General features: G+C 38.8%; 1 protein-coding gene across 17 annotated transcripts in view; it reads right to left on the bottom strand.

Annotated features, from left to right (window-relative positions):
* Nucleotides 1-20,419, bottom strand: part of CELF2 (CUGBP Elav-like family member 2) — a 547,347-nt gene that overhangs the window by 352,306 nt on the left and 174,622 nt on the right. For 10 of the 17 annotated variants that reach the window (XM_085511791.1, XM_085511779.1, XM_085511798.1 and 7 more), the window contains exon 1: nt 19,572-19,732. The exons of the other annotated variants lie outside the window; for them this stretch is intronic. In XM_085511791.1, the coding sequence (XP_085367917.1) occupies nt 19,572-19,624 (53 nt within the window). In that variant the 5' untranslated portion in view covers nt 19,625-19,732. Of the gene's footprint in view, nt 1-19,571; nt 19,733-20,419 lie in introns of those variants that run through there. 17 annotated transcript variants of the gene reach the window in all.

Here is a 20,419-nt window from a genome sequence, read left to right as displayed (position 1 = left end):
ATGTAGATCTGAGTGCATCCAGACTACATGAAAATGGTAACAGCACGGATATATTTGCACGTCAACCAGTGATTGAGAGCAGTTTGCAGTTTGCCATGTCTATCAGTTTTAAGGGCCCAGCTGTAAGCAATGGGCTGCTTATCTTGTTTAGATCTCAGACCTCAAAAAAAGGAAAAAAAAGAAAAGCCACATACACAGACAAAACAAAACCACTACAAACAAACAAATACAAAGAAAGAAAAATAAAATCAGTCAAAAAAAAAAAAATTAAAAAAAAAAAAGGAAAAAGAGGAAATTTAAGTGTTCTTGAGTGAGTTAATCATTTGATAGGAAGAATCACTCACTTGTTTTTAGCAGCTGGATGTGGAGCAATGTCTGACAGATTTGCTTAAATACAACAAAATCCCACCAACCCTAATACTGTTCTAAGGACAAGCCTGTGGTTACAACATAGCTTCACTCGACTTAATTTAAAATATCTCAGTTGATAGACAGGCATATTTATGTACTTCAGAATCTAATCTACTTTGTTCAGGGTCAACATTGGTATGCTTTTAGTGGCAGCCTTGGTTCGGGAGTCAGGTATCTCAGTCAACACTGGAATTTGGACTACAGGAGATCCATCCTCCTTTAGCTCCACCAAGAAAAGCTGAAGTTACAACTTGAATCTTTTTAATAATATAATTTGAGAACTCCTTTGATGTGAATAGAGACTGAATGGTTCTCAGTGCACAAACCATGCTTGCAAGCTTTATTGCTTTCCCCTTCTTGGGCTCATATAGATACCATATATCTAAACTACCATCAAGAATGAGATTTTGGGGTTGGGGTCTGACACCTGCATTCTGCTCACATTTATGGTTTAAATTAATTTCACTAAGGATTGTGGGAAAAGAGAAAACTTTCTTACTTTGCAAGCATTCAGCATTGAAGGCTGTCAGGGAAACCTGCTGGAGGAGAGGTGCCTACAGTAGAAGGAGGGAAGAAGGAGAAGTGCCTACAGTAGGAGTTTCAAAGCCCTGAGAAATCATGTGGAAAATGATTTTTAACTTTCCGTAGGAAGACAATCAAATACCAACTAAGCTGTAACCCCTTATTGCAGCTTCAAGATGCAGACCAGGGTTTTAAACCTGCTTTGTCAGGTTTTTCTTTTGCAAAGTTAAGCCAGTTACTTAAAATACTTAAGAAGAGCTCACTTTTATGAAGATCAGACATCATATTCAGTCAAATTTGTGCTTAAAATGGGTTAGCTGCAAAATGTATACACAAGAATTAAAAGACTTAATCAAAGTGTAGAAAGTTTACACTAACATACAATCTTCATTCAGACACATTTTTGAGGGGAAATCAATTATGTCACAGACTTGCTTCCCTTCTCCAAGGGCCTTCTTCCAATGGCTAATGATCCATGAGAGACTGATGAAAACAAGGGGGAAAGAGGAGTAATTTGTACCCAGGAGTACCAAAGAAAGCAAGAAGGTGATTAAATTTTGAGTTCAAAGCAAAATATGTTATTTAATACCACATAAACTCATTTGTATTCAAAAACCTAATTAGGAAGTGCACAAAAGGTGCGTAGTGGATCCTATTCAATCTTCACAGGGTACCAGATAATTCAAGATATTACATATTTTATTTGTGCTTTTTTGGAAGTGAACTAGCACTGAAATGACAACCACTGTCTCTTTTGGAAAAAACCCATGATTACAATGCTGCTTACTGTCCTGCAACCTACTGTAAATACTATTTAGGGAATTACAGTAATTCCACAACATCTTTGAGCCTGGATTGCACATGCATGCATATGTATCTCTGACATGTTTAAATTTACGACATTCAGAAGCCAGAGTTCATGTTTTACTTTGTGAAAATTGCATCCCAACATCTAAGGAGTGTCCTTGTATATGGCGGCTTGAATATCTATTGATATCATAGGGGCGCCACGAGCTATTTAGCAACTAAGGACATTAAGCTGTACCCTACTGGATCATGTCACACATGGGTCATCTTTTCTTCATGAGGTTCTTAATGCCTATTAAGGACAGATGCTAATATGGATAACTTAATGTCTGCTATCTCAACTCAGGAGTTCTCACGCTCATACCTTTCCAATTCTCTCCCCATTACCACTTGGGGAGAGTAGTAGGTGGCTATGTGCTGTTCAGCTGCCTGCTGGGGTTAAACCACACCAGCCAGCATCTCCAGACTTCTCCCAACATTCATTGCCACATATCCTTTACCTCCAGAATTTGGCCCACTTTCCTCATCTTTTCTCCAACTGTGATCATCTTCCCCTAGAAAGACATAGAAATGCCTTCTGCTCTCCAGAATCATTTCTTTCTGGGAACCTGTCTTTTCAGCCTCCTTTTCTTTCTGGGCCCTCAAAGTACCCATTTATCAATTAAAACAATCTGCGTGTAGGACAACATTTAGCCAGCCTGCTATTGGGTGCATCAATGCCACATCTCTTTAGTAACTAGAGGATTTAGGATATACTACTTTTGCTTAGTGCTGGTGTTGTCAACATTTACCACCAGTCTGCAACAGTTGCAGATATGTAGCTGGCTTTTGCATCACAGTTCAAAAGTGGATACTCACCCCCAACACCCCAAATTTTTGCTACATGTTATCATTTACTATTATTTATTTATTTTGCTGTAAGAATTGTCAAACTTATTAACTCGTCTGCAAGTGTCTAATTGCAAAGAGGCGTGGCTTGAAGCAGAGGAATGACAGAATCTATTTTGCATCAGAATAGAATCCTTTCTTTACTAATTACATGTATGTATATAAAGGTATGACTCTTATTTACATTAAGAGGTGTTAGGCAGGCACTAGTCTACTGATTTGCATGCAATAACTCAACTTGTTGAGCTGCTGCTACATTTCATATGAACACCCACAAGACAGCAAGCGTATCACATAAGCTAGATACATCACTCCCCCTGAAATACCAAACGCATTTAATCATGCCAACAAATATTAGTTTTAACCTTATGTAAGCCTCGAATGAGCACACAAATCTTACTATTGCTATTTCAAGTCTATAACTGGCAAGATTCCCAGGTAAACCACTGTCATTTTGGAGAACACCAGAAAACTGAAGTGAAGCAGTAAAACTCGGCCTGCCCCAAGCAAGCAAATGTATTACTTTGCCAAACAAAAATTCTAAGCAGAGTTTACCACAGTATTAGAAACAATTAAGATTCACACAGAAGAAATACTGGGAGAGACTCAAAAATGTAATGGAAGTGTATGTCCCAAAACTGGGGTTCCTTTTCCAAATATCTGAGAATTGAGCATAAAATCCATCATCAATGGTCTTCTAAGTCAGGAGCAGTTCAATGTGGCTAAATACCTCAAATGAGATGCCCGCACAAGAACTGGCTTTAAAAGTTCCAAATACATGTCTCAATTTTATACTGCTCAGATCTGGAAAAATCTAGTGCTTTGGCTAGACTCAGGATGTGGGCAAAATGCCAAACTCTCTCAGGAGCTTGAACTCCAAAAAATGAGAGCATGAAAGATTTCGGAGCACTAGCCATCACTTTTCCTGTCTTAGTGAGGGCCAGTGAGCAAGAGAATAATGTGAAAACTTGGCCATAGATGTCTCATTTTCATTTTGTTTCTTTTAAACAAATAGATCAGCCTAACAATCTCCAGGGCAAACACAGCTAAACAAAAAAGATCCCCACCCAGCGCTATGATTATAAAGCATTTGGTTTGGCTCAGTCTTCCAGAACAAATAAAAACATAAATACATTGTCTTCACACATAAACTGGAAACACGCAACTAAGATGGGTCGCTATAGGTATGAAGTCTTAAAACTATGAACTGCCATAAGCCATAAGCTTGAAAATATAGAATGACTACACTTAAATGACTTCCAGTCTTTTCTTGAAGTGTGCTGATGAAAAACTTCACAATCTGATGTTTTCTACGAATGCTGGGCAGCAGCCTTAGTTTCTGTAACTTGTAATAACATGAAAATTCTCCCCAAAATAGGACAGATACTGCTACTTGAAGTCATGAAACGAGAACTGCTTGTGTTGCATGTAGTTTAGATGGACTGGAAAATTAAAATAATCATAGCTGAAGCAGAAGTGATCATTTAGTCTGAATTTAGAGGAGGAACTTAGAGGAGTCATTTCTTACCTTAGCAGGGCAGAAATGTTCCTGTTTCAGAAAATCCTGAACTGACAACCTCAAAAGAAATGTAAGTCTCTATGGAAGTCTAGGATTTTGCAATAATCATTGGGTAGAAATAAAGGAAGCCTCAGTATGGGATTAAGAAAATCCACACCATGCATATGATGAAATTTCATAACTAGTATTGTTGTTTTCTTAAAAATCAGGAAATAACAACTTGTCAAGTGAAAGAAGAAAAGAAGACTAAACATTTTTCCAGTCTTACCAGCCATGTTTGTGCACAGGAATCTATTTGATGTCCAATGCTTGGTTTCTTGGGTTTGTTTTTTGTTGTTGTTGTTGTTTTTGGTTGTTTGTTTGTTTCCCATGAGAGGAAAAGAGAGATGAGAGGATAGCCATAGGAATGATCAAAGGATTGGAAAACCTCATCTACGAAGAAAAGTTGAGGGAGCTGGGCTTGCTTATCTTGGAGATAATCTCTGGGGAGATCTCACTGGGGCCTCCCAGTACTTGAAGGAAGCTTATAAGCAGGATGGAGACCAACTTTTTACGTGGTCTTACTGTGACAGGAGAGGGAGAAATGGTTTTAAACTAACCAAAGGGAAATTTAGATTAGATGTTGGGAATAAATTCTTTATTTGGAGGATGGTGAGACCCTGTCACAGGCTACCCAGAGAAACTGTGGATACCCCATCCATGCAGGTGCTCAAGACCAGGGGGGGGCAACTAGATGATCTTTAAGGTCTTTTCCAACCTCAGCTTTTCTAAGATTCTATGCTCAGCCATTTGGCAAAGAAAGAATAAGAAGCTGTGAAGAAGGAGGAGTTTGTTGTACAATTAAGAATCACTCCTATGATTTGATCAATTTCACCACAAATTCAAAGAACCACTCAAAGATTCAGCACATCTGGATGCTCAATTATTCAAATCCCTAATATCTGTGGAGCTGACTTTTGATCATTTAAAAAACAAACAAACAAAAACATAAAATGGTTTGGGTTGGAAGGGACCTGAAAGGCTGTTCAGTTATGATGCTTTGTGATAGGCTGGTTGCCCCCCCACCAGATCAGGACACCCATGGCCCTATCCATCCTGGCCTTGAGCAGCTCCAGGGTTGGGGCACCCATGGTTTCTTAGGGTAACCAGTGCCAGTGCTTTACCACCCTCTAAATACAGAATGTCTTTGAGAAACCTAATTTAAATTTACTCTCCTTTAGTTTAAATACTTTACCCCTTGTCCTATTTACACTACATTTTGATACTACACTGATAAGCATCCCTCTCCAGTTTTCTCCAGTTTCCTGCATCCCATTTGACAGACCCCAAAGGTATGTCACTGAATTCCTCCATGTGCTAAGAACTGCAATACTGACATTTACTGACAGTTGCTGAATGTTTATGGAGACCAACTCGTGGACATGAATGCAGTGAGGTGGTGGGTGATGAAACACTGAAACAGTGGGTTACCTCCACTGGCGAAGATTTTTATGAGCACAGCATAAAGGCTCTAGATCATTGCTGGTGAAATGTCATGGTTAATGGTGGTGACTATGTTGAAAAATAGTGTTTTGTAGATGAGAATTTGCACTACCAAGTAGCGTTATTGTGCTCCTTCTATCAGTTGTAGTTTGCATGGAAATAAATATCAGGCATTACTTTTGGAGCAACCTATGCAAAGCCATATAGCAAGTGAAATTAATAAAGTAATAATAAATAATACAAAACAACCCCCCCTCCCCAAATACTGAAGCCATCAAAAATAAAACAACAGCTAGCCTTCCCTTGCCTTCCCCCATCTACAAAACAAAGAGAAGCAAATTTCAATGGTTCCAGCTCTTCCACAATGAATGTTCATTCTTAAAATGGCATTATAGTGCAGGACTGAAAATGCAGAATTGCAAATTAATACAGCTTTTCTATCTAAAAATTTTCTAGCTTGAACATGCAGATCTTCCCACACAAGGGTAAAATCAAATGAAAACCAAGACAGAACCAGTTATACTAAGGCTTGCTGTGTGCATAATGCAGTTTGCTGTCTCAGTATTTTCCAGTGCATTATCCAACTTGGGAAGGTTTGTTTTACAACATACAAAAGATCTTATGATCTTGGAACCTTCAGGACCATGTAGTTTGTGGTTAGCCTAATCTGATGCTTTATACATCTGAATTTATCTTATCTTTGGTCGTCAATGCATCAAGCTCCCAGGAGTTAAATGAAAATCTTGTAACATTAAAACAAAGTTGTTTATTATCAACCATGCACAAGCTGTTGGTATGGCTAGCTGCCACACAAATCAAGGTTAAAACAGACCAGGCTTACAACTGAAATATAACTAATATGACATTATTCTTTCAGACATTTGGTTGTGCTGACAAATTTGTAACTCTGTAATTTACACAGTGTCCCCATGACATGTGGCAGTAATGCTATTGTATACGGAGATTTTTTGTCATAGAAAGGAGGGGGAGGAAATCTATGTTTTCCTAATGCAAATCTTTCCCATAACAATTTCAGAATGCATGCTGGCTTGCTAAAGTATACAATTTACCTATGTGACAGTACACGAAGTTCAGATAGTGATGGATAATTATTTTAATGCAATGCAAAATTACTCTGTGGAACTCGTTGGTACAGAAAGTGGTAAAGATATCACATATAATACCACCAAATAAATGTATATTCCTCAGTAACATGTGGCTTGAAAGATTTATTCTGCTTTTTGACTCATGCATTGCATCAATAAAGTAAATACTGCTAGAATTCAGCATTAGGAGAGAAAATTCAATTAGAAGGATTTTAACACTCTTGTGTAACATGGGAACTGTCTCATGGGATCAGACAGGAGTTTGTTTTATATGACCTTCTATCCCTGAGAGATACAAAGAGCCTACATGGATAGGGATATGTTCCCAAAAAAGGAAAGATTCTCTTTGTCCTCAGATAATAGTTGGCTGAAGTGTGAGCACTTAGATCCTTCCCCATCCATTTTAATTCTATCTAATTGTAGATGCCCTCATCACCCATTAAAATTCTTTTAGTTTCATCTCCCCAATTCTAAGCATATGGCCTCCATGGTATCTGCTGGCATGGTATCCTCCAAGCTCATTTTCATGCGGGTTATTGCTTTCCAATCTCTTGCAAGACTTTCCCCTCCCTTTGTGTTATTACAAAATTCAAAGAACAAAAGCCTAAATCGCCATTTCTGAGAAGAGCTCATTATTCTGGATGACTCTTTGCCTCTGTAATTAAACGCTCCTCATAAGGAAGTCCTTATAGGTCTGAAATTATTAGCTAACTACTGCTGGAACCCCTCAGTCAAAGCATATTTTTTTATCATCTTCCTCAAGGAATTCAGAATTGGCTGCTTTTGCTGAGAAGATACAAAGCTACCATATATAGGTAACTACTCTGTTCCAGATCATCACATCTTAAGAAAGCATCATACATACTGATTATACGGATTCCTCCCTGGAAAGCTGATTTTATTCAACAGTGCCACACTAAGCTTCCAGCTGCTGAAGGAATAAGAAATGCCCAGCCTTTTGCTGCTGAACTAGTTCTGCTTTCTCATCCACTTTCTCCGTGTACATTTGTGCAAACTTCCTGTGTGGTCTGACTGCTGTTGTGTATTATAAGAACAAATGGGAGGGAGGGGGAAAGCAGAACTCATTTTGCATTCCAAATTGTCATGTTTTGCGATGTTGCAACATGGAGTCCAACATTTTTACATGTCCACATCACAACTTCTCTGGGTACATGGCTCATTTTCATCACTGCAGTTTGTTTGTTTGTTTTCCTGTTGTTACAAAATGCATTTTCATAATATCTGCTTAAATTTAATCCGTAACCTGAATCGCAAATACATAAGAACCAAACAAGCCTGCATTAACTTGCAGAGAGTTCAATGGGAAAGCAAGACAATGATTCCTACAGTCAGATTAATGCAGTACTCTAGCTATGTTTCTGTACACTATGGCGCATTTTGATCTCAAGATGTTTTATTTTTTAAACAGCAACTACAATGTTGATTTATTTTTTCATAAGTGAAGCATTTGCTTAGTACTTTTCTCCTATGATGTCTATACAGTGAATGTTTGTAAATGCACCAAAAAGAATTTTGGCAACCGTAACTTCTTATCTTCCTGTAATAGGATAAAATTGTGACTCTTGGAATTGGACCTGCAACTTTATCTCTGCTCACTCTCCTTGTTTCAGTTCAGCCTCAGTTCAGTTACACCACCGTGAACAACATGAATGTTTTTGGTAGCAGGTCAAATCCTGTTTGCTATTTTGTCACCATATGAATAATTACCTCTTTTTGTTGTTGGATGCTCTTTTGTGTGTTGTTATGCAGTGTCCATGCATCACAGAAAGAAAAAAGGATATAGAAGTGTAATAACCACATCGCAGACACACCACAATGGGAAAATTCTGGGTGGATGTACCTTGCTCTGGAAGTAATGCCTCCTATTAAATTTCATGGAAACTACAGCAGCACAATAAAATAACTGATAGAGCAAATTCACAGATACAGATACAATAGACTATTTCTTCAACTTAATTGCCACCACTAGCTGATTCACATGGATAAGCTGATCAAGACACTCCGTATTTCATGGTGTGACAGCTGTACGTGGCCATTCAGAATGTGGCTTGTCTTTCATGTTGTTGTCATCACCGTTGATCAGCAGTCATCACAACTGTGCTCAGATCCACTGTTCAGTCTCCATAAACATTCAGCAAGTATTGATAAGTATCAGTGGGTGACAATTTTTCTGTGTGGAGGAATTCAGTGATACATATTTGCCTCATATGCACTTCCATGTCAGACACCATTTTGTCAGACTGCCCTTCTGCTGCCATCTGTCACACGGCAACAAAATGTAAGGGAATATGGGTGGGAAGATTCAGACTCCACTGCCATACTACCAACATCCGCCTCTGATATGGTGAGCCAAAGAAATGGGATTAATTTTGAAGCAGCTCTTGTAGCTTATTATAGAAAATATTGCTAGGGAGAGTATGTATATTCAAGTTATAGAACCTCTTTAGTAAAAGAGTAACTGAGTTTTTTTTCTCCAGATAGTTGGCATGGAGAATCACAGAACAGAGAGAACAGAGACTGCTTTTAAATTCTTATATCTCATTGGTATTTTTCTCATAAGATTTAAGCAAAGACCTTGAAGAACACGTGAAACAGTGCTGTTGCCGGTTTTGAGGAATCATGTAACTAGATTCTGGAGATGCACCTGTAATGCCTGTATACACAGCGTGATCTCTCATTAACCAGAGATTTTAAGAATTTCACAGCAAAGCGAGTGAATTACTGACCACAGATGTAGCTTTAACATTCAGCGAACAGCCAGGAGATCTGAACTCAGTTCAAGAGCAGTCCCAGAGCCCTGTGGAGGAGCCTCATTGCTCTGGGTTAAAAATACAAACTGCTTTATCAGGAATAATAAAAAAAAATTGCAAAAATCACAACTAGCTCTAAAGGGCACCAGAGATATTTTAGTCTGATGCAGCAAATTTGGTTTTCTCTATCACCACTTTCCAGTGACTTAAAGTTGCTGTGCAGCTTACATAGTTGGTTTACACAGCCTGATTGCAAACTAGGATGTTATAGGGTCAGATCTGTTAGAAGATTATGCTGAATTTATTAGTTTACTTGAATGCTGATTGAAAGAGCAAAGAGATAGGTCATTTATTTCTTTTAAATAGAGGGAAAAAATAACTAGAAATTTAAAGCCAAAGTTAATCTTATTCCCAAGAGCCTTACAGAGTCTAGACTTCAGACAGAGTAAATCTGGTCATCAGCACGCTGGAAGTAATTCATACAGTAACTGCTCTGAACAAGACATTTTTTCACCCATTAGATCTTAACATTTTCCATGGAAGAAGAAAGATGTCAAGTCTTCTCCAAAACACACAGGTCCCAGCTCTCAGATCATCTAAGCCAGTACAACTTGCTCCAAGGAACACTGTCAGTTCATGTCAGCTGGAAATCCAACTCCAAGTCACATAAAATACTGTCTCGATTAATTCCTCTTGGAATCAATGAAAGTTTACGTCAGTGTTTAAATGCTTTTCTCCCCATCATCCTATTTGAGGCCTTTAATACCTTACCCCCTTCCAAGTCCATAATTTTTCTCTGGGCTCTGCCTACAGAAATCCCTTATTTTGGCACATCCAGATGAAACTTGAAACTGGTCAGCAGCATTCTACAAATCTTGCCAAGGCCATTTTTTTCCAAGAAGTAACAAGTCTAAGGTCTACAAGGAAATCCACCAGCCACAGCAGTACTTGTAGTTGATAGGATTGAAATTCTTCCCTAAAACCAGAGTGATGGAAGGGATGTCCACCAAATTAGCAAAAACACCCAGCAGCTCTACTGAGTCTAATGATCAACTTGATAATATCAGTAATACATTTCCTATCAAAGGGGTTCTCATGCAAAGCCAAGCAAACCTCCCAAGGATTAGAATCCAACTGCCATTAACATGCATTAAGCCCTTGATTTCTTCAAGTAAAGATTTATTACAGTGCTAAAGGTTGAGAAGTGATGTTACGTCCGTTCTAAAAATGCCTAAAGGTGCATTTAGTTACTATTTGCAGACCCAGATAGATTCAGCTTGAGATTTTCCAATGGATCAGCCAATATCTCCTCATTCAGGATGAGCGTAATGGGAGATGCAGTGGCAGAGTGACCACTGTACTTTAACTCCGTTGTATATTTACAATATATTTTGTATGGAGAAAGACCTTTAGATGCACGTATATTTCAGAACTGCAACATCCACAGCTTTAAAAATATTCAACTACAGCCTTTTCACATCACCATTTTCTTTGGGACTTGTAAACAGAGACCCCGATTTAAAACTAAAGATCTTAAAACTAAAGAAAAAGTTAACACCTCCCTACTTTACTTTCCCTTGCAAACTTGTGTGGAATGTACTTAATCTGTTTAAAAGAATGTTTTGCCACAAACTGTTAGAAGATAAAATTTCCAGTTCCACCTAAGTTCTGGCTCCACTGATCTGCTGCTGTAAGATAAACACTGCCTGCAGTTCAGGCATGTTCACCTGGAATCTTCCACTGTGCCAGTCTTTCACTACTGGTACAAATATAAAACTTTTTAAGAGAATAACTGCATGACAATTTAGCTTGAAATCTGTTTTAAAATAATCTAGCAGAACTTACACAATAGATTTTTTTCCCAACAATCTGAAATCTACACATTCAACAGAAGAGAGAGACAGTACGGTTATTATGATAATTGCTGAGCTTCTCAATATTTCTACCTTCAGAAGATCTTAATATTTAAATATTAGTTTTAAATGAATAAATACATAGAAATCAGTATCTGCTGATTAACAGTGGTCCAGTAAGCACAGTGGTGCATTAACAAGAGCTTGGAAGCAAGTGCCCTGTAATGAGTTGTCAGCTCTACACAGTAGGTGCATTGACTTTATCATGAGGAATAAAAAAACCTAAGGAGTCTGTTCCACTGATGATGAGGCAAAGGGATACATACAATCAAGGAAAAACTATCAAAGAAAAGTTACATAAAATTTGTATGAAAATTTTGCTGTTTAAATTTAGGAAAATTAGTGTACTATCAGTATAAGCAGGTCCAGCTATTCAAATAAAGGAGGAAGCATGGTAACGTTTAGGTTACACTAAGAGGTTGTTTATTTATTTTCAGTTCCAGGAAGCTTTTTTTTTCCCCCTACAAATAATAGAGCTCATGAAGTCTAAACAGCTTCCCTGGGAGATGGTGATACCCATCAGACAACATCCACAGGGAACAGCTGGATCATTTTCCTTACACACAAGAAATTCAGCTCCTGCTCAGGTCAATCAAAAGAAAATCCTCTGGCTCTTGCAGAGATCCAGCAAAAAGACTACAAATATCCCTGGTATCACCTGCTTCTGGTCCATGCTTGGTACAGCATCTTATTCTTTATTGAATCCCTGTTGAACAGAACAAAGCCTGCTATTTAGAGAATGCTGTAAGAACAACTGCTAGAAAAATAAGTACTAAAAGTGTTTCGCTGCTTTAATTATACCTGACACAGACACAGGACACAGTGGCTATCTATCCTACTAAAGGCCAGGAAAGTGCCATGTAGCCTGAGTATCTCTGAAAGAAGGTGATGAACCAGAGATAAGTAGAGCTGCATTTCCACTGATGGGGTGAAGCGGGGGGTGGGGGGATGGAGAGTATGAAAATTAAGGAGAGAAAGAAATACAACTAGGACAAGTTATTTGCATGGGCATTTATGAGACCAGAAAGCAGCAGCTATGTAGAAAACGAAATGCATACAGAGGAGACATAGAACTTGGATGAGTGGATGGTGAGGGCATTAAAAAAGCAAAACAGTGAGCTTACAAATTGTGATAAAGATTTAGTGAACAGAAGAATTTAAAGAGAGAGAAACTAAGTAATTTGCTATTGGGTAAATCTCAGACAAAGCATTCATTTCTATATTCCATGCTTCCACCAGCTTCAGCCTAACAACTTCTGGAAAAATCGAAAGCTGTTGCACGTTGCACATAGGGTTATTTGAGTGATTGTTTAAGGAGTTTTCTAGCAAAGGCAGAAATACTGAGTGAAGGACATGGAATTACTTTTCTCTAAAGAGTTAAATTCTAGTTTCATTCAGAAGTTATTTTTAGGAGGGCAGGCACTAAAACGTCCAGCCAAAGAGTGAACCTTCATTGCTGTGGGCTCTCTGTGGATAGAGCCGTATGCCATGACAAGTTTATAGATAAGCCAAGTATTAACAACTCCATTTTACTGGTGGGAACTGAGGCACACAAAGATTAAGTAACTCATCCTAACTGTCTCAAAGTTTGGGGAAAGCTTGAATTACAGCCTTATCTCTTGAAGCATAATATAAGTTCTCCACAACCTTTCCTTTCTACAGAGCAATTTCCTCATTGTAGATCCACAGAACACAGAACTAGACAAACCTTAAGATTCACAATGGCTTAGTTACAAATTGATGCAGAGAAGTAGTTTGTACTTTGATTGACTTGCAAGATGAAGACAATGAAATGGTAGATGAAAAGAAATATAACAAAATAATGCACGTAGGAGAGAAGGATCCTGATTTTTTTCCAACATAATATATATATATCCTTGTAACTGAGCACTGTTAATCACTAGTCAGAAATTAAATTCTGAAGCATAACAGATGTAGAAACAACACGATATTTCTGCCCTTCAAAGAAAGAAGAATGAATTCAACATCTCAAGGTCTTAGGAGGGAAACTGAGCACCAGCACAGTTTGCCCAGAGAGGTTGTGGAGTCTCTCCCTCTTTGGAGATCTCCAAAGTCAACTGAACATCAGCAACCCGCTCTGGGTGTCCCTACTTGAACAGGTGTTGGACGAGGTAAACCCAGATGTAGCTTCCAACCTCAGCCATTTCAGAACTCCATGAACACACCTCAAACAGCTACTGCATGTCCCAACATATAGAAGCAAGACAAAATTGCACCTAAAAAGAGCCCTTCCAACACACTGTTTTGTTAACATACGTGCAAACAGTTGGTCAAACTACAAAATTTCTTTGCTGCAAGGTATTGTGGATTGATTCTAATTTAAAACTGCAAAAAATTCAGATGAATTCAATGAGGAATTGTTCATCAAGGAAAAAACAACACTGCTAACATTAGAAGTCCCTGAACTGCAAGTCCCTGATAGCTGGGATGAGTATGACTACAAATTTACTATCTTACATTCTTGCTAAACACTTGCATTACTGCTTTCGTAATTTTATATTACACGGGAAAGGGGTTAGGTCACTTTAAACAACTAGACAAAGGAGTACAGCAGAAGTTGTAAGTAAACCTCTTTGTAAGAGAGCATTCATTTGAATTGGATGGTTAAATCCCCGATGAAGCACCTGGAAGATTTATCAACTCATGTCCAAATGAACAAGATGTAATGAGCTTGTATACCGGCTCAATATGAAAAGAGGATTGTTTTTAGTAAAATGGTACAGAATAACCTCTTACTGAAAAGAGCTATATTGAATTTTAATCAGAGGAAAATAAAGATGCAAGAATAAATCTGCAAAGGCTTAGAGAAGGACTAGATGACTTTCTCAGTCATCAACAATGACGCTTGAGAGTGTTACACCCTAATCTGCTATTTTCTATTATCTTTACTTTTTTGATCACTCCACATATCGTGCCTTTCTAAGAAAAAGAAAACAAACAAAAATAAACCTAAAAAAACAAATCAAAAGCAATAAGAAAAACTGACAATGTTGTCTTCTGCAAAGCACAGAGAAAACACTAGATGGAAAAGTTATTGAAAACCTGTACTTCAAATTTGTTGGCCCTATTTTTTCATCCCAGTATTATTCACTGAGGAGTTGCATGTTCAGACTGGAAGTGGAGGAACACAGACTATGTTCTGCTGCTCATATTTTATATATTAGAACTTAGTCACACCCTCCATCTTCCTGTTCATTTTCATTTGTGTGATGACTTGGGGCTTATTTTACCCTCACTAACATTCCTTTCAGTGCAATCTTGTATTTTCAGAGACGTTAACTGAAAAACTATTTCTAAAATGTGCTTTTAGTTATGAAAAAAATAAAAATCATACACCCCTCTTGTTTTTTTGTTTTTTTTTTTTAACAAGCATATTTTGGCAATTATTAGGGAATTTTTGTTCTCCACTGATGTCTAAAATTCCATTATTTGTATTTCATTGTGGTGACGGAGTCCAGCATTATGTCCCAGAACCAAACTTTTGGGACTCTATAATAAAGCTGTTTTTGAGGAATGGGTGGAGACAACATTGTTTGGGTCCTTGGAGTAAAGCATGTGAAAACATTTTTTTGTTCCTTTTCTGAATAGCAGTTTGGTGTTAAAGATCCATGTACTGAAGCAGTCTTCTCTGACACAGAATTCAGCAGAGGAAGCCTCACTGTAGTTTTGCTGAGATGGAAAGCCAGAAGTCAAATCAGTAACTGAATTCACAATGCTACAGTTCTCTGAGGTTTTTCCGAGCCAGTAATTGAATCTGAGCCATTGCATGTGTCTTCTTCTCCACTTCCCCAGCTCTGTACCTTGAAGCTACCTATCCTATTTAATTTCACAAGTAATTTCACAGGTGGAAGGGGAAGGACCTTTTTTCCCCAGCAAACTCATAACACCAACACAAGATGGCTGAAATTGCTCCTTCAAGTCTGACTTGCTAAGCAGGGAAGGCACTTTTATACTTGAAAAGCCAAACTATCTACAGGCTGTTGGGTTGATATCTGCGGTGGGAAATGGAAATTTGGAGTCATCTACTCCACATAAGGACATATTTCCAATTCCACTAGCCAAGTTGTATCCACTTGTTCAGCAGGACTTGTGAAACTGAGAGAAATTTTGGTGAAATCTGCATGGAGAGCATTACAGTAAGATTTGCTCCTTCACTCCTGCTCTTCAGATCTCACCTTGAGATTGCAAAGGCAAGTTTAAAATAACATTTTTATTTAATTTAAGCAATAAGCCACAGAAACATCACATACTTTTTCAGGGAGGAATGCAAAGGGGGGCAAGATCTTCCCTGTGCAGGTAACTTGAGATTTATAGCATTGTATTTAGCCTTACCTGAGCCAAATTAAAGGGACAGAAGCAAAAGCAGAGATGTGGCCTAGAGGGATTTCCTTTTTGTGTCAGTCCTTGCAAGGTTCTTGCTCTGTTCTCAGAGCATAGGCTCCAGCTTCAAAAGCAGGAACCAAAGCCATGCCATGCTATGCCATGCCATGCAGACCAAGATGATGTCACAGAAGTAAAGGGAGGGGTTGGGGCATGGAGTAGAGATACCTCAGAATAGATGGTCTCTGTCTCTTCTGCATGCCAGTGGGACTAGAACCCACCTTATAGATCCCTTTGGAGTCAGTTATATGGCATTTCTGACCACAGAGTGTAAACCATTTGCTGGTATAGCTCTGAAATATTTTAAAAAGGCCTGAAGTTTTGCCATGCTCTCCCAGCTTCAAGGAGCCTGACAGGCACCACAATAACTCCAGTCACACTATAGAGAGACAAAGAAAGATCAGGCAGAAGTGTGTAGTGTGTGAAAGCATAGGTGTTATTCCGGGAACTTATCTAAAGAGAAAAAGGAGAAGAAGAAAAAAAAAAAAATAAAAAAAAATCCAAGCTCTCATGTACTTACTTTCCAATAGTTTTAATATTCAGATCACTGACAAGAAAGATATTTTCCAAAGTGGGTTTTGTTGCTTTGAACACTAACCTGTGTTGAGTCCTAACATGAATCTATTGGGTGCCGTGTTCTCCAGAAAGCATTTACACCTCTTGCCATTCTACCCCAGTCAGAAACAACAGAAGAGGCATGTCTGGTGTAACTATACACATGCCATGTATTTCTTTTAATACATGAGGGTTAATGCTTTAAAACTAAAAGAGGGGAAATTTAGACTGGATATCAGTGGAAAACTCTTCACTAAGAGGATGGCAAGGCACTGGCACAGCTGCCCAGAGAAGGTGTGGGTATCCTATCCCTGGAGGTGCTCAAGGCCAGTTTGGATGAGGCACTGGGCAGCCTGAGCTGGTGGGGAGCAATCAGCCCACGGTGGGGTGAGGTCCCTTCCAACTCAAGCCATTTCATGATTCTGTGATTCCCCCAGTTAACCAAGTCTCAAACTGTGACCAAGTCACAGGACAAATTAATAGGTGTGCAGAACGAAAACCAGACTGAGAATTTGCCACCACTGAACCCTATTGTTGAGGTGACTGCAATATTTGCTGCTGCACTCTGGGTCTTAAGGAATTACTTCATGCCACCTCTATTTCTTATAAATATTAACAACCTTCTCCCTTGATAAAAGTAGCCAGTATGCTCAGAGGCATCAAGCTAAACTAGATGGAAAGTGGTCTGCAGGAAATAAGATTTATAAGGAAAGGTGGAATTGTCTCACAGTTGGCATCTCAAGTCATGACCTTTATGTTGGCTTCCAGCTGATTACTAATTTTTTTTTTTTTTTTTTTTTTTTTGCTATCAATGATCATTTCACTTACATTACACACTGCCTCTTCCTGCATTTTCATGGAATTGTAGACTTGCTTGAGTTGGTAGAGACCCTCTAAGGTTGTCTGGTCCAACCCCTTGTACTGAACACCTACAACTAGATCAGGTTGCTCAGAGCCCTGTCCAGCCTCACAATGAATATCTCCAGGGATGGAACATCCATCACCTCTCTGGGCAACTTGTGCCAGAACTTCATTACCCCTACTGCAAGAAACTTTTTCCTTATATCTAATCTAAATCTCCCCTCTTTTAGTTTGAAACCATTTCCCCTGGTCTTATCACAACAGACCTTGCCAAAGAGTCTGTCTCCTTCTTCCTCATAGCCACCCTTTAGATACTGAAAGGGGCTTTTAACCCTCTGCATCCCACAGTTACATACAGAGTTGTTTCCATGATCATATACAGTAACTACATAAAGAAGTGCTGTGTAAATTAATTTGTTACATACAGAGTTGTTTCCATGATCATATACAGTAACTACATAAAGAAGTGCTGTGTAAATTAATTTAATCACATACCTGACCTGCTCTTTGTCTGTACACCTCCTATTTCCAGGTTCACACACAAAGTTGTTCAGTCATACTTTAGGGAAAAGAGCACCAGGGAGACAAGTCTGTTCCAATCATACAAACGTGTCACTTTCTTAAGAAAACAGGATTGTTTGAAAGAGCAGCAGTCTCTCTTCCTTAAATCACTTCAGCTTTCCAGTTCTCCATGTCATCCCTCTCGTCAGCAAAAAACCTGCTATCACCTGACTACCCCAGCAGAGGAAACAGAAGTTTTCTCCGAATGGGATAAACTTTTAAAGTAATTCCTAGAATAGCTTCTTCTGGAGCACACACGCAGCAGACAACACATATGGAGCTCTGCAAAAGCACTTTCCTGGCATTCGCTTGCAGGGGATGACTCACAGGAGTCACTCTGAGCGCGGATCACCCTGACATGACCACCCTTCCCCTGATGCCACTCAGACCCCTCTGCTTGCAGCACGCCAACCTCTATGCTGAGGTTTCAGATGCCAAACAGAAACTATGTGCTGACAGTCTTAATAACAAAATTAAAAGCCAAATCTGTAGTAGAACTGCTCAGCCAATTCTCACATGGCACAGACGAGCATAAGGGATCCTCGCACACACTGCTGTGCACAGGCTCAGAAGATGGTCAGAGAATATTTAACTTCTCAAAAAAGGAAGTTAAACACTCTGCGAATGTAAGGGAAAACATCCTCAGCCTGTAAGTAGATACTGTGGTTTGATTTTAAGGGCCTGCTCAGCTCAAGGTGTGTGGTGCATGAAGCCACATAAGTACTATAGCAAGACCCTCATTTATACTTAGGCATTAAAAAAATAAATAAATAAATATTAAAAAAAAATAAATTAAAACAATCGCAACTCAAACACCCCTTCAAAATCTTTGCAGTTATTCCCTTAAAAATAATAATAATAAAAAAAAACAACATAACAAAAAGCAACACAAAACAGTTATTAGGTGCAGCTTCACATTTTGCATCTCAGTTAAGAGAAACAAACTTTGTATTCAACTCACTTTCTAATTTAACCAACTACATCCCCAGCTGCTTCCCTGAAGTTTCTGCAAACCATCTGCAAACTTTTTTACACGTCAAGATACTCAGTCAGCAAAGCGGTGCAGTTACAGCAGCATTGAACGCTGCCACTTGACACTACATTTTTAATATCTGGAGCAGGTAATAACAGTGCTTTTGGTTATTTACCGCTTTTGGTGATTTGAATTAATGTTAATCACTATTCACATTAAAAAAGATAAACAACCAACAGCACTGCTGAAAGAAAAATCAGTAACAACTTCTAAGTATCAAATGCATTCATCAGAAGAGATAAAGAAAAGTGGAAATTCCAGCAACAAAATTAAAGAACAGAAAGAACATTTTCCCCTCCACACCCCCCAACACCATTTCCCTCTCCTTTCATGCTGCTTTTTGCTGCTCTGAAGTTTTCCACCCATTCCGCTGCAACAGCACAGCAAAGAAAGCAGCGAGTTCATGCAGCAGTTTCAACTGGTGTGAGCCTTTGCTATTAACTTGAATTTACAGAGCGATCCCTCCTTAAATTACAAAGAAGAAAAAAAAAAGTAAGAAAAAAAAATCCACACTTCCTCACTACACTGTAACACTGAGAAGTATATCTTAAAAATCTCCCTCGAGTCTCTCTAAACATCTGCTTAAAGGTTTGCTGTATCTTAAAAGGGCTCTAATTACCAGAAGCTCCTCTCTTACTTAAGCCCGGGGCTCACATTTCGATTATAACTCAAGCTCCAGTTAATTTAGGGCTGAACCATAAAAACAAAAACAAAAAAACAATGAAGAAAACATAGGCCTACCTTAAAACTTTCCAGCTTTTCAGAGGATCCAAGTCAGAGATTATAGACACCATCGTATCAATAATAGAAATAAAAATAATAATAAAAAAGAAAATGGCAGGAAGCCTAAGCACAACAGCAGCAAGGACTCTACTCAGTGTGGGAATGACAACAAACCCAGCACAGCTCTTCCTCCTTCTCGAGCTGATAAGCACTTGTCCCAGCTTCTCTCCACCCCCAAAATCAATCTTGTGCTATATTGCTTCACAGTCCCAGTTTCATTTCTCCACCACTACCTTTTAAAGCCCTTGTAATCTGCTCCAACTGATCAAATGTGACCTTTTTGTAGCCCACTTTATTCCAAGCACAGCCCTCAGTTAAATCTCTCTTTATTAACACCGTCCTTCTTGGCTTTCTTTTGGAACAAACACAGCTCAGGCTTGAAGCCTCCAGTCTTTGCCAGCAATCATTTACAGATTACTGCAAGCTGCAGTCATCTCCTTTTGGGTATTTCTTCTACCTCTGAGGTTTGCCTCTTATATTATTTCCAGAAGATTGGTGGGGGTCTCCCTTTTCCTATTCTGACTATTTTAAAGGAGGGACTTCAGAATGCAACTCCTCTACCACCCATCCCTCCTCCTCTTGTCTTCACCCCCAATCTACACACCCCTCCTCCCCCCACAGAAAAAGCTGTTCACAACCCTTTGAATACAGCAGCGTCTTTTCCTCCCTCCCTCTTTTCTCTTTAAAATCTAATAGACTTGATAGACTTGTAAGCTGTGACTGAAAGCACTCTAATTTATGGCAAGACTGCTATTATAGTGGAATAATAAAAAGCATAATAATGCGAGGGCAGATATAACCTCAGT

This window comes from Coturnix japonica, chromosome 1 (genome assembly GCF_054131305.1).
Source record: "Coturnix japonica strain WE chromosome 1, WE-NBRP24, whole genome shotgun sequence".
NCBI classification, from domain to species: Eukaryota; Metazoa; Chordata; class Aves; order Galliformes; family Phasianidae; genus Coturnix; species Coturnix japonica.
Note: the sequence above shows the minus strand (reverse complement) of the source record. Positions and strands in the feature narration are given on the sequence as shown.